General features: G+C 37.7%; 1 protein-coding gene across 1 annotated transcript in view; it reads right to left on the reverse strand.

Annotated features, from left to right (window-relative positions):
* The window catches only part of LOC126473271 (disintegrin and metalloproteinase domain-containing protein 22), a 1,075,530-nt gene that overhangs the window by 3,676 nt on the left and 1,048,342 nt on the right, over positions 1-23,512 (reverse strand). Inside the window, exon 25 of the mRNA XM_050100225.1 lies at positions 17,514-17,702. Within this exon, the coding sequence (XP_049956182.1) occupies positions 17,514-17,702 (189 nt within the window). The remainder of the gene's footprint in view (positions 1-17,513; positions 17,703-23,512) is intronic.

Raw genomic sequence — 23,512 nt, forward strand, 5'->3', positions numbered from 1 at the left:
TGGGCTCAGTGTGAGCAGGTTGGTTCCTGGTTAGACTGAAGAGAAGTGTTATTATTGTGCAGCCAGGACATGAGCCTTTTGGTTTTGGCATTAACTTTGCAATTCAATTTGCAGAGCTGAGACAGACTGGAAGAGCAAATATTTGCCCCTGCAAGTAAAACAGGAAAAGTATTTAGGAGGTTTAATGGAAGGTCATTGATAGAAAGTAGGAAGTAGAGAGGATACAGTACTGAGCCTTGTGGGACTCCACAGCTTATTATGGCTGTGTCAGATTAAATTTTTTCAGATTTCTACCATTTGGTATTAGTTGGTCAGCTATGACTGATACCTCCCATTTACTATATATCTGATGTCATATGATTCTAGATTCTAAAGCAACAATAAGTGAGTAACAAGATCAAAAGCCTTACTTAGGCCACTGGAAATTCCAGAAGAAACTTCTGTTCGATTGAAGTATTTAAAAATTTGGTCAGTGAAACTGAAAATTGTCTCATTAACAGTCCTGTTTTCGTGAAATCCAAACTGGTGTTTGATTAATTATACCTTCCCTACTCTGAGAAATTCTGTTATTTGATTGTAGATGACTTTCCCTGTTGTCTTAGATATGGCTGGAAGTATGAAAATACAATGATAGTTCCCTTTTTAATCACAAACTGCACTGTGTTGTAATCATGTTCATATAAATTTATAAGTCTGTCCTGAGCCTCAGTACATGCTTGATACTTCACACCAGTGGCCTTTCAATTCTGTCAAGTGTGACTGGATTTTCTTTCATATTGTGAAATGTATAACTAATTCAGACAATCAGTTTGCTCTGGTGACAACTGAAGCAACTGAGAAGAAAAAAATTCTGTGAGTTTTAAATCAGGTGAACTTCCAGGCCACACAACATGTCCTACTTGATCTAGCCAATGTTATCTTAATTCAACTGTTTACTGTGCTCACATATTAACCCCGAAATTTGCTGGGGCTCCATCTTAGTGCAACTAACGATTGCTGTGCACAGCCAGCTTTACTGTTTGCAGCAGTCGTAAATGTGAAACGAAGTTTGAAATGTAGGGTAACCAGAACCACTTGAGCATGCTGACAAAGTCCTAAAAGAATACCAACCATTCTGTTACAGAAGTTCATGGGCAATCATTGCAGATGAGATCTACATGTGGATTCTCATGGTCCCAGATGTGACTATCCATACTGTTAAATCAACTGGTAATGCAAATGAATAACAAGTGTGAAAGACAGCATCATTAAAATTCTGATGAAACCCATACAGAAATTCAAATGGTCATAGTATTTGTGCCTTCTAAGGGTGATACAAGTGTAGGTTGTAAATCTGCAATACACACAAATTGTGACATCTATTTTCCTCAGCACATGCCACAGGAAACATATTCGTTGAATGTTTTTTGCAAAACCTTTCTATAATGGCTGTTGAATATCTCTTCCATTGGCCCTTACCACAGTGTAACACATAATAATGTCAGTTACCTTAAACAGTTAGTAATGCATGCTGTGTCCAGAACCTCACATGTAAGGCACAATTATACCATAACCATTACACCTCACGCATGTGTGTAACTAATCAGTGATGACTTGAAGAGGGCATGTCACTAACCAAAAAGTTAGCCTCTGTGTATAAATTATCATACTTCAAAGTTTACCAGTTAGGTCCTAAAATGTGCTTTTATGCTATGGTAGTTCCATTAGGTGTAGCCTTAGACTTTTTGCAGTATAACTATGATGTAGAGGGGCAGTAAAGATCAGGCATCTAAAAAGTATCTCACTTTCTATGAGGGTGTGTGTGGGGGGCGGGGGGGGGGGGGGGGGAGGGGGGAGTTTCCCATTTTTGTTGGCCTGACAGATCGACTTCAGGTAACATATTAATTGTAGTGAAGTATAGAAGAAAAACAAGCCAATCTGTTTATTGTGAGCTGCAGGTTTTACCATCCATTAATTTTAGTGCGAGATCTGTGAAGTACGATAGATAGGTAAATAGTAACTTCACGTGTGTGTGTGTGTGTGTGTGTGTGTGTGTGTGTGTGTTTGTGTGTGTGAGAGAGAGAGAGAGAGAGAGAGAGAGAGAGAGATTGACAGTTAGTGCTCAGTTTACAGACTGAAGAACACTTTTTTTTAAATGGGCAGCATGCAGTCATATACAAATTCCAACTACAGGCATGCAACACTTGCACATATATCACATATATTCCACATCATAATAATTACAGTTTAAACCTAACATATTATGAACACTGATATTTGACATCTTCACTATGGGCATTCATATAACTTCATGCATTGTCTCAAAGTTACAATACTGGGTCTGCATTTTCTTGTAATAACAGCATAAAAAGAATGAGGGAAATACAGTTTATAAGAAAACATTGGAAACATAAAGACAAACATAGGGCAGCAAAGCTGACATACTGCCTACAAGAAACAAAAACACATATTTTTAGCAAGCAAAAGGCCTTTGATCTTAAACCAACAAAAAAACTGAAAATTAATGGAGCTCTAAAGATATTCGCTGATATACACTAATGAGCCAAAACAGTATCATCTCTATAGTGACCAGATTATGATGAGATTGGAAACAATTCAAAAACCTGTACAATAGGTCTACCGGTTGAGGGCGTTGCAGTGCATCGACTGAGAGTAAACAAGCAGACAACAACTAGAGAATGACAAGCAATGGAGACAGCATGACAAAAAGCAAGTCCAGCACATAAACCAAGATGAAAACCAGAGACTTAGTGAATTCAGAACCAAGACAACAATGTGTAGTGATATCAGTACAACAGCACAGAAAAACCACAACTGATTGCAGAGCTGCTGCACCAGTGGCATTAAAGAGCAGTTGTGAGCACTGATAGGCAGGCATAGTGAGCCTGTACTAGCAATGGTGCCTGCATCAGTGATGGCAGCTCTCACAGACTGCAGCAGTGCTGTCTAGCAGCCATCATTGAGGTCCATACCTTTCAGTGGGCTTTCAAACTCACCGGGCCAGGATAACAAAATCTCCTGCTTAAGAACTTGTTGGTCCAACTTTGAAACACAATATAGCAGCAATTCTGCATGACAAATTCCACAAATTCTTGACAGGTTTTCTGAGGTATGTGGCGACAGACGTCTGTATGCAGGTCACATGTGCCCACAAATTACAGGCTGGTGGTTAGTAAGTGTGGAGCTGGCACCCAATAGCATCCCAGAGATGTTCCATCAGGTTAAGATCAGGCGAATGTGGTGGATTCTGGCCTTGTGGCAAGGACATAGGGGATGACACTGAGCATGATGGGCTGCAATAATACTCACAGCTGCCATGCTGCCTTGGCTTGCTACTACAGGTCCTGCAGAAACCCAGATAATAACATAAAATTGCCTCCCTACAACCTGTGTCTGGGTGCTTGGAGTGTTTCGTGCAGCTGCTTGCTTAGTTGATGATGTATCCAAATGTGAACACTGACCTAATATAACAAGAAAAGTGATTCGTCCAACCAGGCAACTAATTTCTATTGATGTATAGTGCAGTCTCGATGATCCTGTGCCCACTGCAGTTGTAACTGATGATGTCACTGGGTCACCGTGGATAAATGGAAGGCTTGTCCACTGCAGAGTACCATGTTCAACTACGTGTTCTGAATGGTGTGCTCCAAAACACTTGCACCTGCATCATCACTGTACCTGTAATTGCCCAGAGACCACAATGGAATGTGAATTTCCAACATCTTGTCACCCACTAGTGTTTTCACCAACCTTAAACCACTTTCATTAGATCCTCATGAGAGTCACACATGAACAGCAGACCAGTTTGACTGTTCTGAGAGATGCTCTTCCGCAGATTCCAAGCTATAAACAATCTGATCTTTGTCAAATTCGTTTATGTCAGTGGATTTTCCCATTTGCAGTCTCATCATTGCTAGAACGATTCCCCGTTTGTTTCTGCTCCATGTAATTGCTTTTCTTACTATGTCACACATCTATAACTCCACCAAATTGCATTCAATCTCACAGCAACACTGATCATAATGTTTTGGCTCATCAATGTATAACAAGAATGAAAACATGTGGCACAACCTAAATGGAAATGGAAGAGTTGAATGCATTTTTTTCAACAAATACAGTTACAAACATTCTGGTACATCGTCTGCTGATATGAGTTTTAGTATGCAACATGAATTTAGTGAACATTATATTTATCTTCATGATCCAATACATAGCCTCCATTACAAATGTAGCCAGCATATAAAGTACTGGAATATTTAGATATTTTGTCTTTGAAACTTCATTAGAACATTCACAACTGTACCAACAAGAACTTACACTGTAGATTTTAGATATCATGATACACGGAATGAATATTTGTTTGTTCATGTTCTATGCGCTCCTGTGCCATTGATCCAGTTGAGATGCAACTTATGTGCGTGCGTTATGCACATGCCCATGTTTGGGTAAGAATCACCTACCATCCATTGTGGTGTGGATGGAAAGTACCGTGGGCATATATATCCCAATTGTCCCTGCAGGGTGAGGGGGTGGAGATGAGAAATGTGACATGTGAAAATATTCAATAAAGGCAGTATCAAATTTGTAATATTTGGGGTTGCTGGATTTATTGATTTCATCACTATGACATTTCACCCCTAGAGTTGTTGGTGCCTTTACACATCAGCATACCTCTGTGACACCTAAAGGAATTTGTACCAGAACTGGTACAAGTATCACTTACTATCTGGCAAAATTTTGCTGTGGCAGTAAGGCAACCCTAGCACCCCTATGGAAGAGGGTTTCGGGTAAGAATGAGTGACATAAAAGTTTAACTCAGGACTGCGTGGAGCAGTTTCAGACAAATCTGGCATATACCTGACTCCTTATTTCTATAAAAGTAGTGTGAGTGTAGGATACCCTACTACTGTGACAGGCAGGTGTGACAATGAGAAGGGCTGATATGTAGAAATGTGTGAAAATGACCTGTTGGTATTTCTTTCCAGTAATTACTTGACTTGTAATGCTTTAAAAGCACAATCTGTCTCTTATTTGTGTTGTTCAATGCATAAATCATATTGTGAGAACTAGCACTCCAGCATGCTAATTGTTTTGCCGGTGTGTATCGGGACCAAAGATCATGCTACACAACTCAATATCACAGATACATTTAATGTCCTCTCTCAAGCCACAAGGTGTAAAACACTGGAGGCTCAGACACTTGCCAGTGACAGTCCTTTTTCTCAAACCAACAATCAGTTACTGGCAGAATTACAAGCTTCTTCACAATTTAAGTCAGGGTGTAGTTTGCTATAGGTATGAACGAAATATGTATACAAATGCATTTGAAATATATTAAATGTATGTGAAATTTATACATGTGTGTCATATATGTGATGAATGCATACGCGGGTGTAGCTGTGGACAAAAACTTAAAGCCCAAAAAACCACTGTCTTTCATTTATTTTGAACATGTGAATGTGTCTGCTCTGCATATATGTACTTACCTAGAAAAAAAAGAGGCACTGCAATGCATGCCGGGCTTAGCTACTTATTTATAGAAAGAAAACTTTTGAAATGCTCAACAAGAAATATTCAAAGATTTTTTTAAAATTGTGGACAATTGTGGTGACTTTGCTCAATTGGACCTGGTAACTTACAAAAACTGTTTTGTCATAAAGGCATTTTGTTTTTGGGAGCTGTTTATAGATGAAGTAAAATCTCAGCACCCACATTTGGCAAAGCCCACAAATCCCAAGTGATATGATGTAAATATCAAGACAAATACATAGAAAACTAAAAAAGATTTTACAAGTGTTAAGCCAATAACCACTCTAAACAATTATCAGTTTCTCCTTTTTACGAGTTTCAATGTCAAAGAAGATTAAATAAAATAACAATCTCATAATTGTGGTGAAAGAGAGAGATATGGAGCTGAAAAAGAAGTAAAATGTTGAGAGGGGAGGAATAGAACGTAAAATGACAGGAGAAGAAATAGTCAGGGCTGGGCTGGGAACTAGAAGTGGTTTAGGTCAGTGGGGTTGCAATGACAGAGGATGTCCAGGAGCAATAGTTTCCAATTCCATAGTTGTTTGTGCCTGAGGTAGGGAAAGGGGGAGGGGTGAGGGGGGGCAGCAGAGGATCCAGCACTGTGGTGTGTGGTGAGCAGCATGTTTTCAGCAACCCTGTGGTTGAATTTTTGGCTAGCTCCAGTAAGCAGACATAATTTATGATGGTAAAGAACAGATCAGTTGTCTTACCCACATAAACAGATGCACAGAAATTAGTATATTATATTGCTGTTCTTGTATGCAACCCAACCTTTGGTTAGAAAGAAAATCCGTATTACTGGACTGCAGAAATAGGCAGTATGTGGGTAAACAGCACAGATCTTGCACCTTTGTTATGGTTACATGAGAATGACTTGTCAGGTGCTGGGATGGGAATAGGGGTAGGATAGTGATGGACTACAATACTCTGTAGTCTGTATGGTTTGTGCTGTATTTTAGGTAGGATGACTCTCATCATGGAGGAACTTTAAGCCCCGATGAAGGACATGATTGCCTTATTAAAGACCTGAGTATTTTTGTGTGATAAGTGGAGTACTTGTTGGTGACTGTTTTACTTTGTCATTGGGAGAAATTTAGTGGAAAATCTATTGCTGAATCAGCTGGGTAGGATATTGTGTATCTGTAAATGGCTCTGGTACATATTTGTGCCCATATGGATAATTCTGGCTTCTCAGTACAGATGTGATGCCATATATGCCAAGACTATAGGGAGGTATTTTCTTATGTTGACCAATGCGCACAAAGTCTTCCATGTCAAAATGCTGATGTACTACAACATTTTTATTAAATTACCATATACAACTAATCCAGATTGGTAAAGGAACCTTTAAAAACTTGTGTGTCTTAATACATTCTGTCAACTGTCAGAATACTTATTGCGTGTCAAAAAGGGACAACTGCCAAAGTTTTAACTTGCTTAATGTAGTGTATATTGAGGTTTAACTTGCTTAATGTAGTGTATATTATGTCTTATTATTTTCTTTCTTCACATGGAAAATAAATACTACAGTATCTAAAAATTTACACTCTAAATTGTCGTAAGCACAGTGAGCATTCTCCTAATGAAGCTTCAAATTGAAATATGTAGGGTTCTGAATCTTTTTACAGTCACTGTAAGTCTGATGCAACATGAAAATCTCATTCAAAATTAAAATTATAGAACCAGAATCTATACATTTATAAAGAAGCATGACTGAGAAGCACATCAGGAAGAAAGAGACTAGAGACAAAAGACATTTCCACATCTATCCTTGATTTGAAACAACATAAGCAAGTCTTCTCATAATGTACATAGTTCTCTTTTTTTTGCTATTTTTTTAACTGGCCTAATAGAAATTCTACAAAAAATATTTCAATAACTTTTTGTTTGGGCACAAAATTATCTTCCATAGCAAACATCATATTACACCAATCTGCATTTACTTCTTCCTTCATTTATTTACCACTGTAATTTCATTAATCCTTACTACATATTTTTCTCTAATTTTACATTTTAATCAACTTCCCCCTCTTGCCTGTAACTATTATAGTGGAGATTTCTTTTTCCTCTCGCTGTTTTATTAACCCCCAGCTTTTCTTCTTAGATATTTTCATCTTGACCCATTTCAGTATATGTTACAAGTTTCCTCTTTGCTGTACCTGCTTGCTTGGTGCAGACAGATTTCATATAGACAGAGAAGCAGAGTTGGCTTCTGCATAACCGGAGTGCAACATTGAGACACTGAGATCGTAGCTCTGGACCCACAGAGGAACCATAGAGATGCAACATGTGAGGAGAATTCGAGTTGTTTTGCAAGAAACTAGGCCACAAAAACTCATATCTAACTGTACCAGACCATATATTTTAAATCTTGGAAGCAGGAAGTTCACCCAAATGCTCCACATGGAAAAGTTAGCATAGGAGGTGGTCTTGCTCATCTCCATTTTTATCATCCTACAAGTTTGCACAATGGACCTCAAAAATGAAAGTCAGAACAACAAAAAATGAGTTTTGCTTTCAATTTTATGTTGATGTTGAGAGAAAAAATTTTGTATGGTGAAAAGGCCAGATATGTGTTAAATGATGCCGTAGAATGAGATGTCGCTGTTGGTCAGGCGGCAGCTTTCTGGAGGAATGGAAATAAGTTATTATAGTAAACAGTTTAAATAAGATGGCAAGTTGTGGGCCATAGTTTAGAAATGGTCCTTTCCTAAAGGTAAGACACATTTGAAGAAGGAGTGAAACAGTCAGTTCTTTGTGTGTTAAAGATAGGCAAAAGGATGCAGATATGTTAGTTTGTCAGGGGCAGGAATTTAACTGGCATAAACTGCATAGTAAAACAGAAATCATAGAGCATACACACCCAACAAAAGATAGTGTCATTTATAGCTCTAATTTATTCCTAAGCAAACTATGATTGGATTTTTGTATCTGAATGTATGTCACTTCTCTAACCTGAGTACGATTAGAATGATTTGATTTTCAGGTTAGATTATACCCTGGTGCACATCCATTTAGGACTTCTATAGTTGTCCGTATAGTGGGACAGCAGGATGATGGATAAAAAAGGGCAGTCACTAAAGTATTTCCTGTTGTCTGTTGCTTGTAATTTTCCCTTTCATCTGTGGGATGCACTACGTGGAATACAAATTATTTTAACATTTCTTGCTTAGTTAATTCTGCTTACTCAATGTACAGAGCGAATAAAACTGGGATAAATTATAACACTGTCTCACTCCCTTCTCAACCACTGCTCTTCTTTTGCATCTTTTGACTCTACAACTGCAGACTGGTTTCTATACAGGTTGTAAATAATCTTTCACTCCCTGTGCTTTATCCCTATTATCTTCAGAATTTCAGCCAAGTAATTTACCTTGGTGGAAAGATGTGAATGGTGTCCACTCAGCTTTGTGAGGAAAAAGAGCTATTTGAAGGAACTGATACTGCTGGGCTGCAGAATGGATGGTTGACTTCATGTTCCTCCAATAATGTTGTCCAATGACACCTTGTGTAGAGGATAAAGCAGTAGTTTGGTCAACAGGCCAATATTATAAGGAGGCTGATGATTCAAGCTTTAAATTTAGTCAATAATTTTAAACGAATGGTAACATTTTAGCACATATGCTGTCAATTGATGAAATAAAATTTCCTTTTATTTTGTTTTTATTACTGTACAGTTTCAAGTGTGCAGCCTTTTTCAGTGCATGCATGAGCACAATCCAGCCATATCTACAGCAGAGCATTAGTTCTCGTCAGTTTATAAGGATGTACATCGAACATTTGATTGATGTACTTTCAGTTTTGTACATGGTGGATGGACAATACATCCTGCAAAACAATACAAATTGCCTTCTCTGAATATTGCTTAGAACAGATAGTTTGGTAATTGACTCATGATAAAAATATATTAGATCTAATGGCAACAAAGAGACATGGCCTCTTAAAGAATGCCCACATCAAAACTGATATCAGTGACCATGAGACTATACAGCAACAGTGGTTCATCATCATCATCATCATTTAAGACTGATTATGCCTTTCAGCGTTCAGTCTGGAGCATAGCCACCTTATAAAATTCCTCCATGATCCCCTATTCAGTGCTAACATTGGTGCCTCTTCTGATGTTAAACCTATTACTTCAAAATCATTCTTAACCGAATCCAGGTACCTTCTCCTTGGTCCGCCCTGACTCCTACCCTCTAATGCTGAACCCATGAGTCTCTTGGGTAACCTTGCTTCTCCCATGCGTCTAACATGACCCCACCATCTATGCCTGTTCGTCCTGACTGCTACATCTATAGAGTTCATTCCCAGTTTTTCTTTGATTTCCTCATTGTGGACACCCTCCTGCCATTGTTCCCATCTACTAGTACCTGCAATCATCCTAGCTACTTTCATATCCGTAACCTCAACCTTGTTGATAAGGTAACCTGAATCCACCCAGCTTTCGTTCCCATACAACAAAGTTGGTCAAAAGATTGAACGGTGCACAGATAACTTAGTCTTGGAACTGACTTCCTTCTTGCAGAAGAGAGTAGATCATAGCTGAGCACTCACTGCATTAGCTTTGCTACACCTCGCTTCCAGTTCTTTCACTATGTTGCCATCCTGTGAGAATATGCATCCTAAGCACTTGAAACCGTCCACCTGCTCTAACTTTGTTCCTCTTATTTGGCACTCACTCCGTTTATATTTCCTTCCCACTGACATTACTTTCGTTTTGGAGATGCTAATCTTCATACCATAGTCCTTACATTTCTGATCTAGCTCTGAAATATTACTTTGCAAACTTTAAATCGAATCTGGCATCACAACTAAGTCATCCGCATATGCAAGACTGCTTATTTTGTGTTCACATATCTTGATCTCACCCAGCCAGTCTATTGTCTTCAACATATGACCCATAAATAATATGAACAACAGTGGAGACAGGTTGCAGCCTTGTCTTACCCCTGAAACTACTCTGAACCATGAATTCAATTTACCGTCAACTCTAACTGCTGCCTGACTATCCATGTAAAGACCTTTAATTGCTTGCAAAAGTTTGCCTCCTATTCCATAATCTCGTAGAACAGACAATAACTTCCTCCTAGGAACCCGGTCATATGCCTTTTCTAGATCTATAAAGCATAGATACAATTCCCTGTTCCACTCAGAACACTTCTCCATTATTTGCCGTAAGCTAAAGATCTGGTCCTGACAACCTCTAAGAGGCCTAAACCCACACTGATTTTCATCCAATTGGTCCTCAACTAATACTCGCACTTTCCTTTCAACAATACCTGAGAACCGCAACAGTGGTTACCAAAGTAAAAAAGATAACTAAATCAAGTAGAAAGATTTATTTGTAGTAAACTGCCTAAAGTGGCAGTAGTGCCATATTCCTAGAGGCAACTTGAAACTTTTAGTTCTTGGCAGTATCATGTTGAGAAAATGTGGTTCAAGTTCAGAAAATTAGTTGAAGAAGCACTGAACAGATATGTACCCAGTAGAACTGCTCACAAAAGAGGGAACCCTCCACAGCATACAGTTTAGTAAAGAAGCTTCTAAAGAAGCAGTGATTACTACACAATACATGTAAAATAAGCATAGGGCTATTAGATATAGAGACAATAAATGAAATGTGTTTGGCTGTCAGAGGTGTAACGCATGAAGCCTTGAACAATTACCACACCTGAATCTTATTGAAGTATCTCTCACAAAACCAGAAGACAAATGTAAGGGCTGTCATTGGCTACAAATTTACTGTCTACACACTTATAGATGAGATAGGAACCAAAATTGAGGACAGTAAAGCAAAAGCAGAAGTTCTGAACTCTGTTTCAATTGTTCCTTTACTAAGTATGTTTTCTAAGCAAGTTTACTTCCTGCACAACTGCAAAGATGAGTGTGAGAATCTCTTTCAGAAACATCTGAAATGGTTAAAATACAGGATGTACATGAAGTCTGGGAACACTTTCAGTTGTTTATTGCACAGTCTTGCGACAAAAGCTGTCTATGAAACCATTCAAATTGGAGCTAGTGCAGAAGCTCAATGACGGCGACAAAGACAAGCATTTTGAGTTTTGTTCGCAGTTGCAACAATTGAATGAGAATGGGGATGGCATTTTTGATCGCTTAATTTTTAGCGAACAAGCCACTTTTCACATTAATGTGAAAGTGAACAGGCATAATTGTTGAATCTGGGGTACAAAGCATCCACACGAATGCATTGAATTTGAGTGAGTTTCCCCAAAGGTAAATGTTTTTTGTGCCTTGTCATGTCAAAAACTATACTCTCCTTTCATCCTTCAGCAGGATGGGGTTCCACCCCACTTTCATCATGAAGTTAGTGGGTACCTGAAAATGGAACTGCTGCATCAATGGATCAGCCTTGCTGTACAGATATCATGTTTCATAAAATGGCTTCCCCGATCACCAGATCTCACTCTGTGTGACTTTTTTGTGTGGGGACACATTAACAATCTGGTATATGTAGCGTCTGTACCATGTGATGTAACAGAGCTCCGGGAGAGAATACGGTAAGCGACTGCCACAGTTGATGATGCCATGCTGGGGCAGGTATGGCAAGAATTAGATTACCATATTGACATCTTCCGGATCACTCATATTGAATGTTTGTAAGGGGGGGGGGAAAAAAAAAAAAAAAAAAAAAAACCTCCCCGAGTTTCTCTTCAAAATGCAGTATGTATGACATATGTACAATGTTTAGTTCTTGTGCAATAAATAGTTGAAAGTGTTCCCGGACTTCATGTACACCTTGTATTACAAGGCCCCAGGGCTCACTGGAGTCCCTGTCAGAGTATATATAAAATTTGCAGCTGAGTTAGCCCCTTGCTTATCCATAATACACTGTAGATCACTTGAACAACAAACTGTGTCCAGTGGTTGGAAGAAAGAACAAGTCCCATCCATCTACATGAAAGTTAACAGATCTGATCCACAAATGTACCATAAAATACCATTGGCATCTATCTGTTATAACATCTTAGAATATCTATGAGGTCAAATGTAATGAGGTCTCTTTGATATAATGATCTCTTCCATGCCGATCACAGATTCCAAAAAACATTGATGATGCAAACTTGACTAATGTTTTTCTCTCATCATCTTGAAAACCACAGATCAAAACTTTTGCAGATGACAAAATTATCTAAAATGAACCAAAGCTGCACAGGTATCCAGTCAGATCTGGATCTGACTTTAAAGTGATGCAAAGAGAGGAAACTTGCTTTGAGGACAACTGGAGTCACTTAACTCATACAAATACCTGGGTATAATAATTTGTGAGGCTGTGAAATGGAATGATCCCATAGGATCTATCTTGTGTAAAGTAGGTTGCAGTAATAGCTAATTGGTAGCATACTGTGAAAATGCAATCAGTCTACAAGGGAGACTGTTTACTGAACACTTGTGTGAACTATCCTAGAATATTTCTCAAGCAAGTGGAACCCCCTAATAAATAAGGCTAACATGAAGTATTGACTGTATACAGAAAAGGGCAGCAGGAATGATCACATGTTTGTTTGACCAGCAAGACAGTGCCACAAAAATACTGAAAAATCTGAACTGAAAGACTCTTGCAGAAAGATGCCAGCTATTTCATGGAAGTCTATTTCCAAAGTTTCAATAATCAGTATTAAGTGAGGAATCTATGAGCATACTAGAATTCAATAATTTCTTCATGTACAGGTCCACAGCCTCAGTATATTGGCTAAATGACGTAACCATTTTAATCACCATAAGCTGTCAGTTTTATTCCTTTAATGCACCACACATATAAATTACATTACTGGCCAGTTTTGGCCTTAGGCCATTTCAAATGCCTGCAATATGATATCAAAAGTATAGTAAATAGGAAAAACATCACACTTCTGTATTGCAGTTGTTTAAATTACTTACATGATATTGGTGATGTGTAGGTCACATTTAAAAACTTTGTTTCATGTTATGCGGGGAGAGACATGTTCCAACTCACACACATGTTCAATGTTACATATATGGTCTTGCACATACCAATCACCTTACAAGAACAACTTTCACAACAAGTCAAGTAGGCAAAAACCGTACTAACAGGTAGCTTACTAGCCCTTGAACATTCATCCAGCAGCATACCATGTATTTTTCTGCACTCACACATGCGTGTAACTGTGTAAATCGTGGGAAACATGTATCACCCCAAGAGCATGCTGAGACCTGTTTGCAGAGACAGAATTAACGCCAGAGGGAGCTGCCATCATGTAATCACAATCTTGTGCACATGATGTTAATTCTTATTACACTTCTTACATGATGGACTTTGACTATACTTATAACCATTATAGGCATACTCAAATTTTTGTTATTGTTGCAATGAGGCTATCTTTTTTAAAATTGGCCTCAATTTTATATTCCATTTTGAAAATAGCCTCCATGCTTACAGTCATTACACAAATCATAAAGTGGCACACTGTAGTAAAACAGTTCTTAATTTTGATCACAGTCCCTTGTCACATTGGTCTGTGGAATTGCAACATCATTCACAGTATTGTTAAAATTGTTTACAATACTGTAAAGTATTAAAATGATATACGTTTATTACTGGTATATAAAAATAAGCACCTTTCTGGCAATATTTTTACTGCAGCTATCTCGTGTTCATTTTCCTAAAGTAATGTATTAAAGTTAATAATTTTCATCATATGTAAAATTACAGATCCACTTCTGTGTGGAGCTCTGCAACCACCAATCGGATTTCATTTATTGGAGGGTGGCTATTTCTGTGTTTTTAAATGTATATGTATAATGTCACTCAATGTGTTGTTGGTATGGTAACCTATATGAATGTTATTCTTATGTAACATATTTGCTCTTTATCTGAGATGGTTCCAATGTACGACAGTATGTTTTTGATTTTCTGCATTAACTTCTCTAGCTAGTGTGATTTTGTCCTAAGAAATGACAGCCTACTGTGGTTAAAATTATTCCATCATTTAAGAAATACTAGAATCCCCTTATCTATCTCCTGCAAAACCAGTGATTAGGCTAATTATAGCATCAACAGCTGCATTTAAGCAAGCATTCTTCCCATGCTCCATACGTTGATGGAATGGGAAGAAATCCTAATACATGATATAATGAGAAGTACTCCCTGCTATGCACTTGACAATGACCTGCACAGTATGGACATAGACGAAGAGGTAGAAACAAGCATAAATGTTCGTCATATTACCAGAAGGGGTGAAAATCAGTCTACCTAATGCAGTAATTATCCAACATACTCTTATTACATGTGTGAATTGGGGAGTTCTTGGGCTCTGAGCCAAGTACGGATGTTCTGATGGTTTGTACTTATGCAGAAACTTGAAAAGGGGTTTACAAATAAAACTGTAACACAACAGGTTTTATTTCATCCAGCAACATCCAGATAGGTTACAAATCAAGTGTAATTATTTTGGTATGCATTCTGGATAGCAGAAGTGCTGATATGAGCCTGACTGAAAACTTGAACAAAACCTGGATAGAATCTGGGAGGTATACTTCATTCACTACACGACAAATCAAGATCAATTTTGTTAAAATTGCTCCTCAAGGCTCTCCTCCATTATGTTGTGGAAACATGATGCATGAATTAATTACTAATTTCAATTGATGGTTCTAGTATCCCTGCTAAATAAAAGGAGACACTCACCTCAACAGCTGGAAATCTGCTGATCGCACTGTAAGGAAGAATTTTGTGTGTTTGTCATTGGCCCAACAACTGTCATGCTATTTGAAACTGCCTTTGGTCACTGGCTAGGCATAAAGTGCTGTTCACCACTGATCATGCTCATTTGTCATGTTCTTTGTTGCCAACTTGATGAAATAGGGTTTGTAAATGTATCTATTCTAGTTAGTCTTGGTGTTGTGTGGATTTCTTATTGATGGTATCGGCTTTTGGATTTGATTATGATAGGATCATATGGTAATGGTGTTACTGATAACTGTGAGTTGATAGATTGTCAAGGTAATACATACGTAGCATCTTTGCACCTTTGGAGTGTGTCTTGGCATTAATAAAGTGGTGTCTGGACTAAAACCGATGTGGTAATGATGACTCCTATGAAAATGCGTACTGCATAGCCCAGTCACACAACATTACCCCAGAAATCCTGAAACTTCTGGAGCAGCAACAACAACACTCAACAGTGAGAAGAAATGCATCAGCAGAAATTAGGACAGTTGTAGCAAGAAAAAGAACAGCAAAAGGAATTCGTTCAGCAGCAGTTAGTACTGTTATAGCAACAGTATTAGGAGCAAGTTATAGGGGGAGCCTCTAACAAAAAATCCAGTGCTGCACCTTATATTCCCATCTTCCAGTGAGGAAATTGTGGATGCAATGTCTCTCAACATAAACTACAACTACATTTCCAGGTATATGCATGAAACCTGTCCACTAATACTAACTATTTGAGCTGCCCAACAAGCTAAATACTCTAGCAGACTCCAGTAGCTTGTCTGAGATTGGATGCTATTCCTCCTTTCCTTGATAGCCACATTCTGGTGAAGAATAATGCTTTTCTGAACATTAAAAACTTTGGCCGAAGAGGTGAAAACTTATAGATAATAGCTGCTGTAGTAATTCTATATATTTTAAAAGATTCTGCAGTGGTGCATGTATGAACAACATAAATAATAGGCTGTAGTTCAAGAAAATGTTATGTTGAAATTGTTACAACTATGAAAAGTAAGTCCATTTCACAAAATGCAGTTATGCTTTAAGAAGGAATTGAGTTGTTTTGCATTAAGTCAGAATGTATCCTAAGTTCCATACATCCCACAAAAGTGAGCTGCTGCTAATTTCCCTGGCATAACTACTAGAAACAAGCATACATATAAGCAGTGGGGAAGAAATTTTATATATCAATCATGTGTGATCAGTGTTTAGCATCCAATAATGAAAAGGCTGCTTAAAACACCACAGAATAATTGGCAAATGTATATCAATTCATGTTCAGCGTCTCACAATAAAGAGGGTTCTTTAGCACTACACAGAAAATTGGCAAATATGATCACACTGTTAGAAATGAGAATCTTAACATATTATGTAGTGAAACTAGCTACTTGGCACAGCCAAAATAAAACAAGTAAATGTAGTAATGTAGTGTACACAATACGCTGCAGAGCAGAAGAATATAATGTGGAGGGTGTTGTAACTACACTACAACAATTATTTATAATATAGTTGTGGGCAGTAATTTACTAGGGATGTAAGTCTGACACCCAGGAAGGCAGCATGGTGTTGTACTGGTAGAGCCACTGAAGTTCCAAAAAACTTTATTTCACAAGCTTTACAGTTCTGAAAAGTCGCCTTTTGTATCTTAACATCTTCTTTCGTATTTGTTATGTTTATCTGCTCCCATATATACGTTTTTCTTTCTCTTCTGTTTTCTCATTGTTGCTACTCTTTATTTGACCTATTAAAATACTTATTAAACATCTTCCCCATCTATCTCTGCAGTCCTTTACAATCATAATGTGCACTTGTCCAAGATTACAATAAAATCTTCTGTACTCTTGTCTTCCAGTATTTTAAGAGGCCACACAATGTTCTATTGAGATGCACACAACAATTTTTTGATTATAAATGCTTCCATGCCCAAGAAATGTATTTTGTCTCCTATGTACAACAAAGAGAAAATTATAAGCAAAACAACTAGCTACTTTCAGAATATTATAAAAGAAACCATACATTTTTCCTTTCTTTTCAGATTATAGGGTTACGTTTTTTCCAAAATGTAACATTTTATGAACTTGAAACCAAGAAAATAAAATCATTTAATCAAGACACCCTTAATATCAGTGAATTTGTATTTTTGAAATTGTAATCTTGTAGCTATACTGTCAAAACATTCAATGTGGAGATGCAAATGTACTATACATACTGGAGGAGACCAAGACTTAATAACTTTGAACAGACAAGTGGGATCAGAAGAAAATGGGTGATTGTCAGCCTCGATACCCACCTTTCACTGTCTGGAGTATCTGCACAGAGTTGTTCCCCTCCTCTATCACGATCTGCTGTTTCATAAATGCCTTCCTCTTCTTCTACATGTTGGTGGTGATGGTGGTGATAGCTCTGTGGATGACGACCACTAGGGTGACGATAGCGTCCATACACAAACCTCGGCTCCTCCTCACGACTGCGACATCGTCTGGGATACAGAAGAAAAGAAAAACAAAATTACTTCATACAAACATAGGCATGTTAACAAGTGTCTCTTCAAGGTAGCTAATATTGTGTGACATTTTGTTATAAAACATTTAAAAGTGACAAGTTTTTCAGATAGTTTGAAATAGTGCTCCTGTTTATAGCAATTAACAGGCCAATTGATGGGAACAAATGACGGATACTTAGTGAACTTTACACTGGTGTGTTGCTTGCTTCCAACAAAAGAGAAACCATAATCTGGATTATATTCTGATACCCCTACTATAACTTTATCTAAACTTCAGAAATTGTGTGTCACAACTCCTATTATATTTTTCATTATTTACAGTCAATGATAGAAAACTGGAAACAAAATATTCACTTTATGGCATATGGTAAAGAAAATAACTAATAAGGCTGCTGCTGATGCATAAAAGATTTCAGAGTGTTCATCCTAACTGTTAGCTTTTTAGCCATGTTATTTTATGGTATGCTGTCAGTTACAGATTACAGACAATTTGTAGTGCAAACCATGTTATAAGGTTATAATAGAGGGAAACATTCCACGTAGGAAATATATATCTAAAAACAAAGATGATGTGACTTACCAAATGAAAGTGCTGGCAGGTCGACAGACACACAAACAAACGCAAACATACACACAAAATTCAAGCTTTCGCAACAAACTGTTGCCTCATCAGGAAAGAGGGAAGGAGAGGGAAAGACAAAAGGATGTGGGTTTTAAGGGAGAGGGTAAGGAGTCATTCCAATCCCGGGAGCGGAAAGACTTACCTTAGGGAGAAAAAAGGACGGGTATACACTCGCACACACACACATATCCATCCACACCAGATGTCTGCTTGTGTCTGTATATGTGTGGATGGATATGTGTGTGTGTGTGTGTGTGTGCGAGTGTATACCCATCCTTTTTTCTCCCTAAGGTAAGTCTTTCTGCTCCCGGGATTGGAATGACTCCTTACCCTCTCCCTTAAAACCCACATCCTTTTGTCTTTCCCTCTCCTTCCCTCTTTCCTGATGAGGCAACAGTTTGTTGCGAAAGCTTGAATTTTGTGTGTATGTTTGCGTTTGTTTGTGTGTCTGTCGGCCTGCCAGCACTTTCATTTGGTAAGTCACATCATCTTTGTTTTTAGATATATAAACCATGTTATAATTGAGAAATAGAAAGGCAGGGAGAATGGAAAAGGGAGATAATAAGTGAAGCAATCCTGCTGCCTCTATGAAAGAAACATATAAACCATACTGAAACATTTGCATCTGGGAAAACCTCCACATCTCCGAACTCTGCTATAAAGTAACATACAATTGCAAGTGTCATTTAATTGTTATAGGCATATATCTCTGAAGCCAAATTTATATCTTCTAAAAATACAAAGACGTCTAGTGATCTGCTAATGAGAAGTTAGCACAATATTTTGTACTGCTGGTGCTTCGAGTGTATATAGGTGGCAACTGGATGTTCAGAAAACTACAGAGGACGAGGGGGAGGGGGCTCATCTCGATACAAATATTTTGGCATACATAATATTTTCTTTTATGAAGATAGCATGATTGTCTCATAAGATGATGTACACAGCAATTGCTCATTAGATGATGTATACAGCCATTGGTACCAATAAATAGATGATGCCATTACAAAAAATTTAAAATGGTAAAACAGCAGAAACGAGAGAGGAGCAAATGAATGGATAAAATGTGTCAGCAGTGGTTAATGGAGCACTGAGAATAACCATAATCACTACATACAAGAAGAAATATGGCCCTAAACGGTAATGAAGAAGAAAAGGAGAAATGTGATTACTTGCTCAAATGTTATCATATAATGCACACAGATTTCCTCCTAGCATTCTGTTTGTGAATATTTCTAATCTTTTTAATGTACAATAGACTGTTCACAACACATTTAATTTTTTAGATGTGTTATGAGGCTATTATTATTATTATTATTATTATTATCCCTAACAGCTTAAATAAATGTCTACAAGCTGTGCCATGTTAATCCCACACATACTTCTAATTATCTTTTATTCTGTGAATACATTTTGTTTAAATCAAAAGTAATTCTAAAACATTACTCTGTAAGATGCCAGTAAATAAATATATTCAAAACATAAAAATTGATATCTCACAAATTAATGTTTTTCTCTGTTGCAGTTAAGATACAATATGAAAGACTGACCTATGGAAAATACCATTAACTTATTTTTACCAGGCAGAAGTGACACTAACGATCAACTGCCAAAGCATTCAAAAAAAGTGCCAGAGTTTTAAGCACTCCAAAGAAGCAGTGGAGTTCAAATAATACTATTTACAGAAAGCTGTTAAATCCTGAAATTGACAGCAGCGAGATTTTTTTGATAAATCTAAATGTGAATTGAAATGGATAGGCTAGTGGTAAATGGAGGTGGTGTATTTGTTGGAGAAGACAATAAACTCAAACAAAAGTAGGTAGAAATTGAAGCTGGATGTGATATAGTTTGAGTAAGACTCAGTACCAACGGTGGACATAAGCCTCTAATGAGATATTTTTATCGATCACCAGACTCCTCCCCAGGTGTAACCAAAACATTTAGAGAAAACCTCTGATCAATAGAACACATATTCCCCAAGGATACTGTTATCACTAGAAGAGATGTAAATCATCTAATGGTTGACAATTTATGTACATAGTTATAGTTTTGTAAGTGTGGGCATGACAAGACATCCTGTGAAACAATACTAAATAACTTCTCTAAAAACTGTTTAGAACAGATAGTTTGGAATCCCACTCTTGAAAAAAATATTTTAGATCTAATGGTAACAAATTGACCTAACATCTTATGCTAGACGCAAACTGAGACACGTGTAATGCGGTGCAGCACAGCACGCATTTTTGCAACTTCACAGGTTCAAGTGGGACCGTGCAAATTGGAACGAGATGTGACTGGATGTGACACGCGTCTACGCCAGGTCACACAATGTTGTGGTTGTGGCACAGTTTCTCGCACCACATGCCACGCGAGTACTGTGAGAGGGGTGAGGCGGGAAGCAGGAAGGCAGTTCTGCCGTATGCTCGCCCCGGCATGGCGCATATGGTCAGTGGAAGTGTTGCCCATCCGAAAAATATGGCCTTAATGGATAAGGTTTCATTTTTCGCTGTTTAAGCGCTCCATCTCATTTCGCTAGTACATAGTATTTTCAGTTACACATATGTGTACAGTTCTTTTGTTTTGCTTATTCTTTTGTCAAGAACAATGCACAGTTCAATAACTGGTGAGCCATTAGCCTCTAGGATTATATCTTCTGCCTCCACAATGTTTTCAGGTCGTAAGAAGGGATATATGATTCATCATGAGGGTAGTGAATAAGGAAGTATGGAATATTGTCAAATCACGTGATCTAGAAGCAAGGCAGGAAAGTAAAACAAGGTTATCTACTTGCTGCCTGTTATGCTCACGTATCTCTACGATCTGTTGCAAAAAGTTGAAAAGGCATAATTTCCACAGATATGACTCCTTTGTTCTTCTGGTAAAAAGTGTCCAAGATATGAAGTACATAAGTTTCACTATGTACATGTGGACATCACATTTCCACTGCAAGCTAAAAACAGTCAAAAAGTGGTCACAAATAACAATGTTTTAATTGGCTCGCCATGATGAGAAAAAGCATTTCAATGGTTACATACACATTATCAGCATTAATAAACTAATTATACAACAGGCTGCACACATGAAAAAAATGGTGGGTATTATTACGAAAGTACGAGTATCCTGAAATAGTGTGGTGATTATAAATATATTTAATTTGTTGAATGTATTGCTGACAAAGGCAGATATACTTTCATGACAATGTTTTTTGAACGATGTCAACTCCCATTCACAAGGCACACATGGCTAGCTTCCACATTCTTGTTGTATGCGTTATTTTCAGCTGCTGACAATACACTGACCATTGTGTTATGCAACAGATCAATTGTTTATTTTTCTCAATATCAACTATTTTATTTGTGAATCATGCCTTGTCAGTTTGGCAAGCCTTAGGTGAGTAATCAGCATCTACCTTGTGCCTATCATTCCACCTGAAGGGAATGCTCATCATTATTTTAATTCTGCTCAGCTCAAGAGAAGGAATTAAATCCTTTCGTAAATTTCCATTCCAGTCGTTCAGTGTTAAAAATATGATGGGTTACGGAGATTCAACCAAAATCCCAACAGAATTGGCAATTTATTTTTATGTGAATTGTTAACCTTCTCTCATTCGAAGAAGCATCACCATTTAAGAGTAGCAGCCACATTTCTCTAGTTGACAGGTTTAATAGTACTTCCTTTGCCAAAACACAGTATAATTTGCACTCATCTCACAGCAGCTATTGCGACAGAATTCTGAAACAGAGTGCCTCATTAAACAAGTAATTGGCAATCGGAGAGCTCAACAGCTTACGAAAAACCTCTGTTAGTTTGCAGTAACATGTGAGAAGAAATTCCATGTTTATTTTCATACTAGGAAACTCGTTTCACTAACTGTCAGCAACTATTAAAAAATTACAGTCACTGGAGTGGAATAAATAACAAAAGGAAGTATAACTTTCTGATATATTGCCATAGATACGAAAGTTCCATGTGTTTATGAATTGGAAAAATACTCTCTGCCTTGTGTGCTATCATTCACCAAAATCTCGTTTCAGTGTCTTGAGGAATTTAGGAGATATAAGGGATGCTGTGAATATTTCATTCTCATGGATGTGAGATCAGGAGTGAGCGCACTACATAGGATCAATTTTCTCAAGATCGGAGGCAGATAGAGACCTCCTCCCTAGTCTAAAGAAAAATTCAACATATTAGCTAAATTTCATATGCAGCAACATATGGTGTAAATGCACCAAACGCAAAATCATAGCGAACCCTATTTTGCATTGCAAACTTTTCAAATTTTGCACAGCATCTTACTGAAATGTGTACACCACAATAAGTATGAGCATTAGCGAGATGATGGGCACTTTGCCATGAACCTGACATATAATGCTACAAGCAAGTAAAAATGAAGTATTTTTACTGAATAGTTTCTGTAAAATTGTTTGAGAAGCGCATGTGCTTAGTTACTGTCAGTGCAGAGCGTCGCCAACTGGCATGTGCAAAGTATGTGTACTCGTCTCTGTCATTGGACCCGCGTGACACGTGTGGAACGTGCGTGTCGTGCTGTAGTGTTGTGTCATGTCACACATGCTATACGTCTCTCAGTTTGCATTTAGCCTTAAAGGATCTCCACTTTGAAGCTGATATCAGTGGCCCTGAAGCAGTTGTAGCAATAACGATTACCAAAATACAAAAGGCAACTACAACAAGTATAATGATTTAGATAATAGTAGACTAGATAAAGAGGCAGTAGTGTCATGTCTCAAGGAGGAACTTGCAAAATTTAGCTCTGGGCAGAGGTGTGAAGAAAAACTGCGGTTCAAATTTAGAAAAACAGTTGATCAAACAATGGACATACATGTATCTAGTATAACAGTTCATGGTGGGAGGGACCCTCCATGGTATGGCATCTCTATAAAGAAACTTCAAAAGTGTCAGCGACTACTGTATAATATGTGTAAATCAAAGCATGTTGGTACAGATAGGGAGGTGCTGAATGAAACATGTTTTGCTGCCTAAAAGATGCATGAAGCCTTCAGTGAGTACCACACCACAATTTTATTGAAATACCTCTCACAAAACTCAAAGAAATTCTGATCATATGTAAAGGCTGTCAGTGCACCCAAAATTAGTTTACAGATTTTCATGGATGACAGTGACTGGAATTGAAGGTGGCACAGCAAAA

The sequence above is a fragment of the Schistocerca serialis genome, chromosome 4 (genome assembly GCF_023864345.2).
Source record: "Schistocerca serialis cubense isolate TAMUIC-IGC-003099 chromosome 4, iqSchSeri2.2, whole genome shotgun sequence".
Classification (NCBI taxonomy): Eukaryota; Metazoa; Arthropoda; class Insecta; order Orthoptera; family Acrididae; genus Schistocerca; species Schistocerca serialis.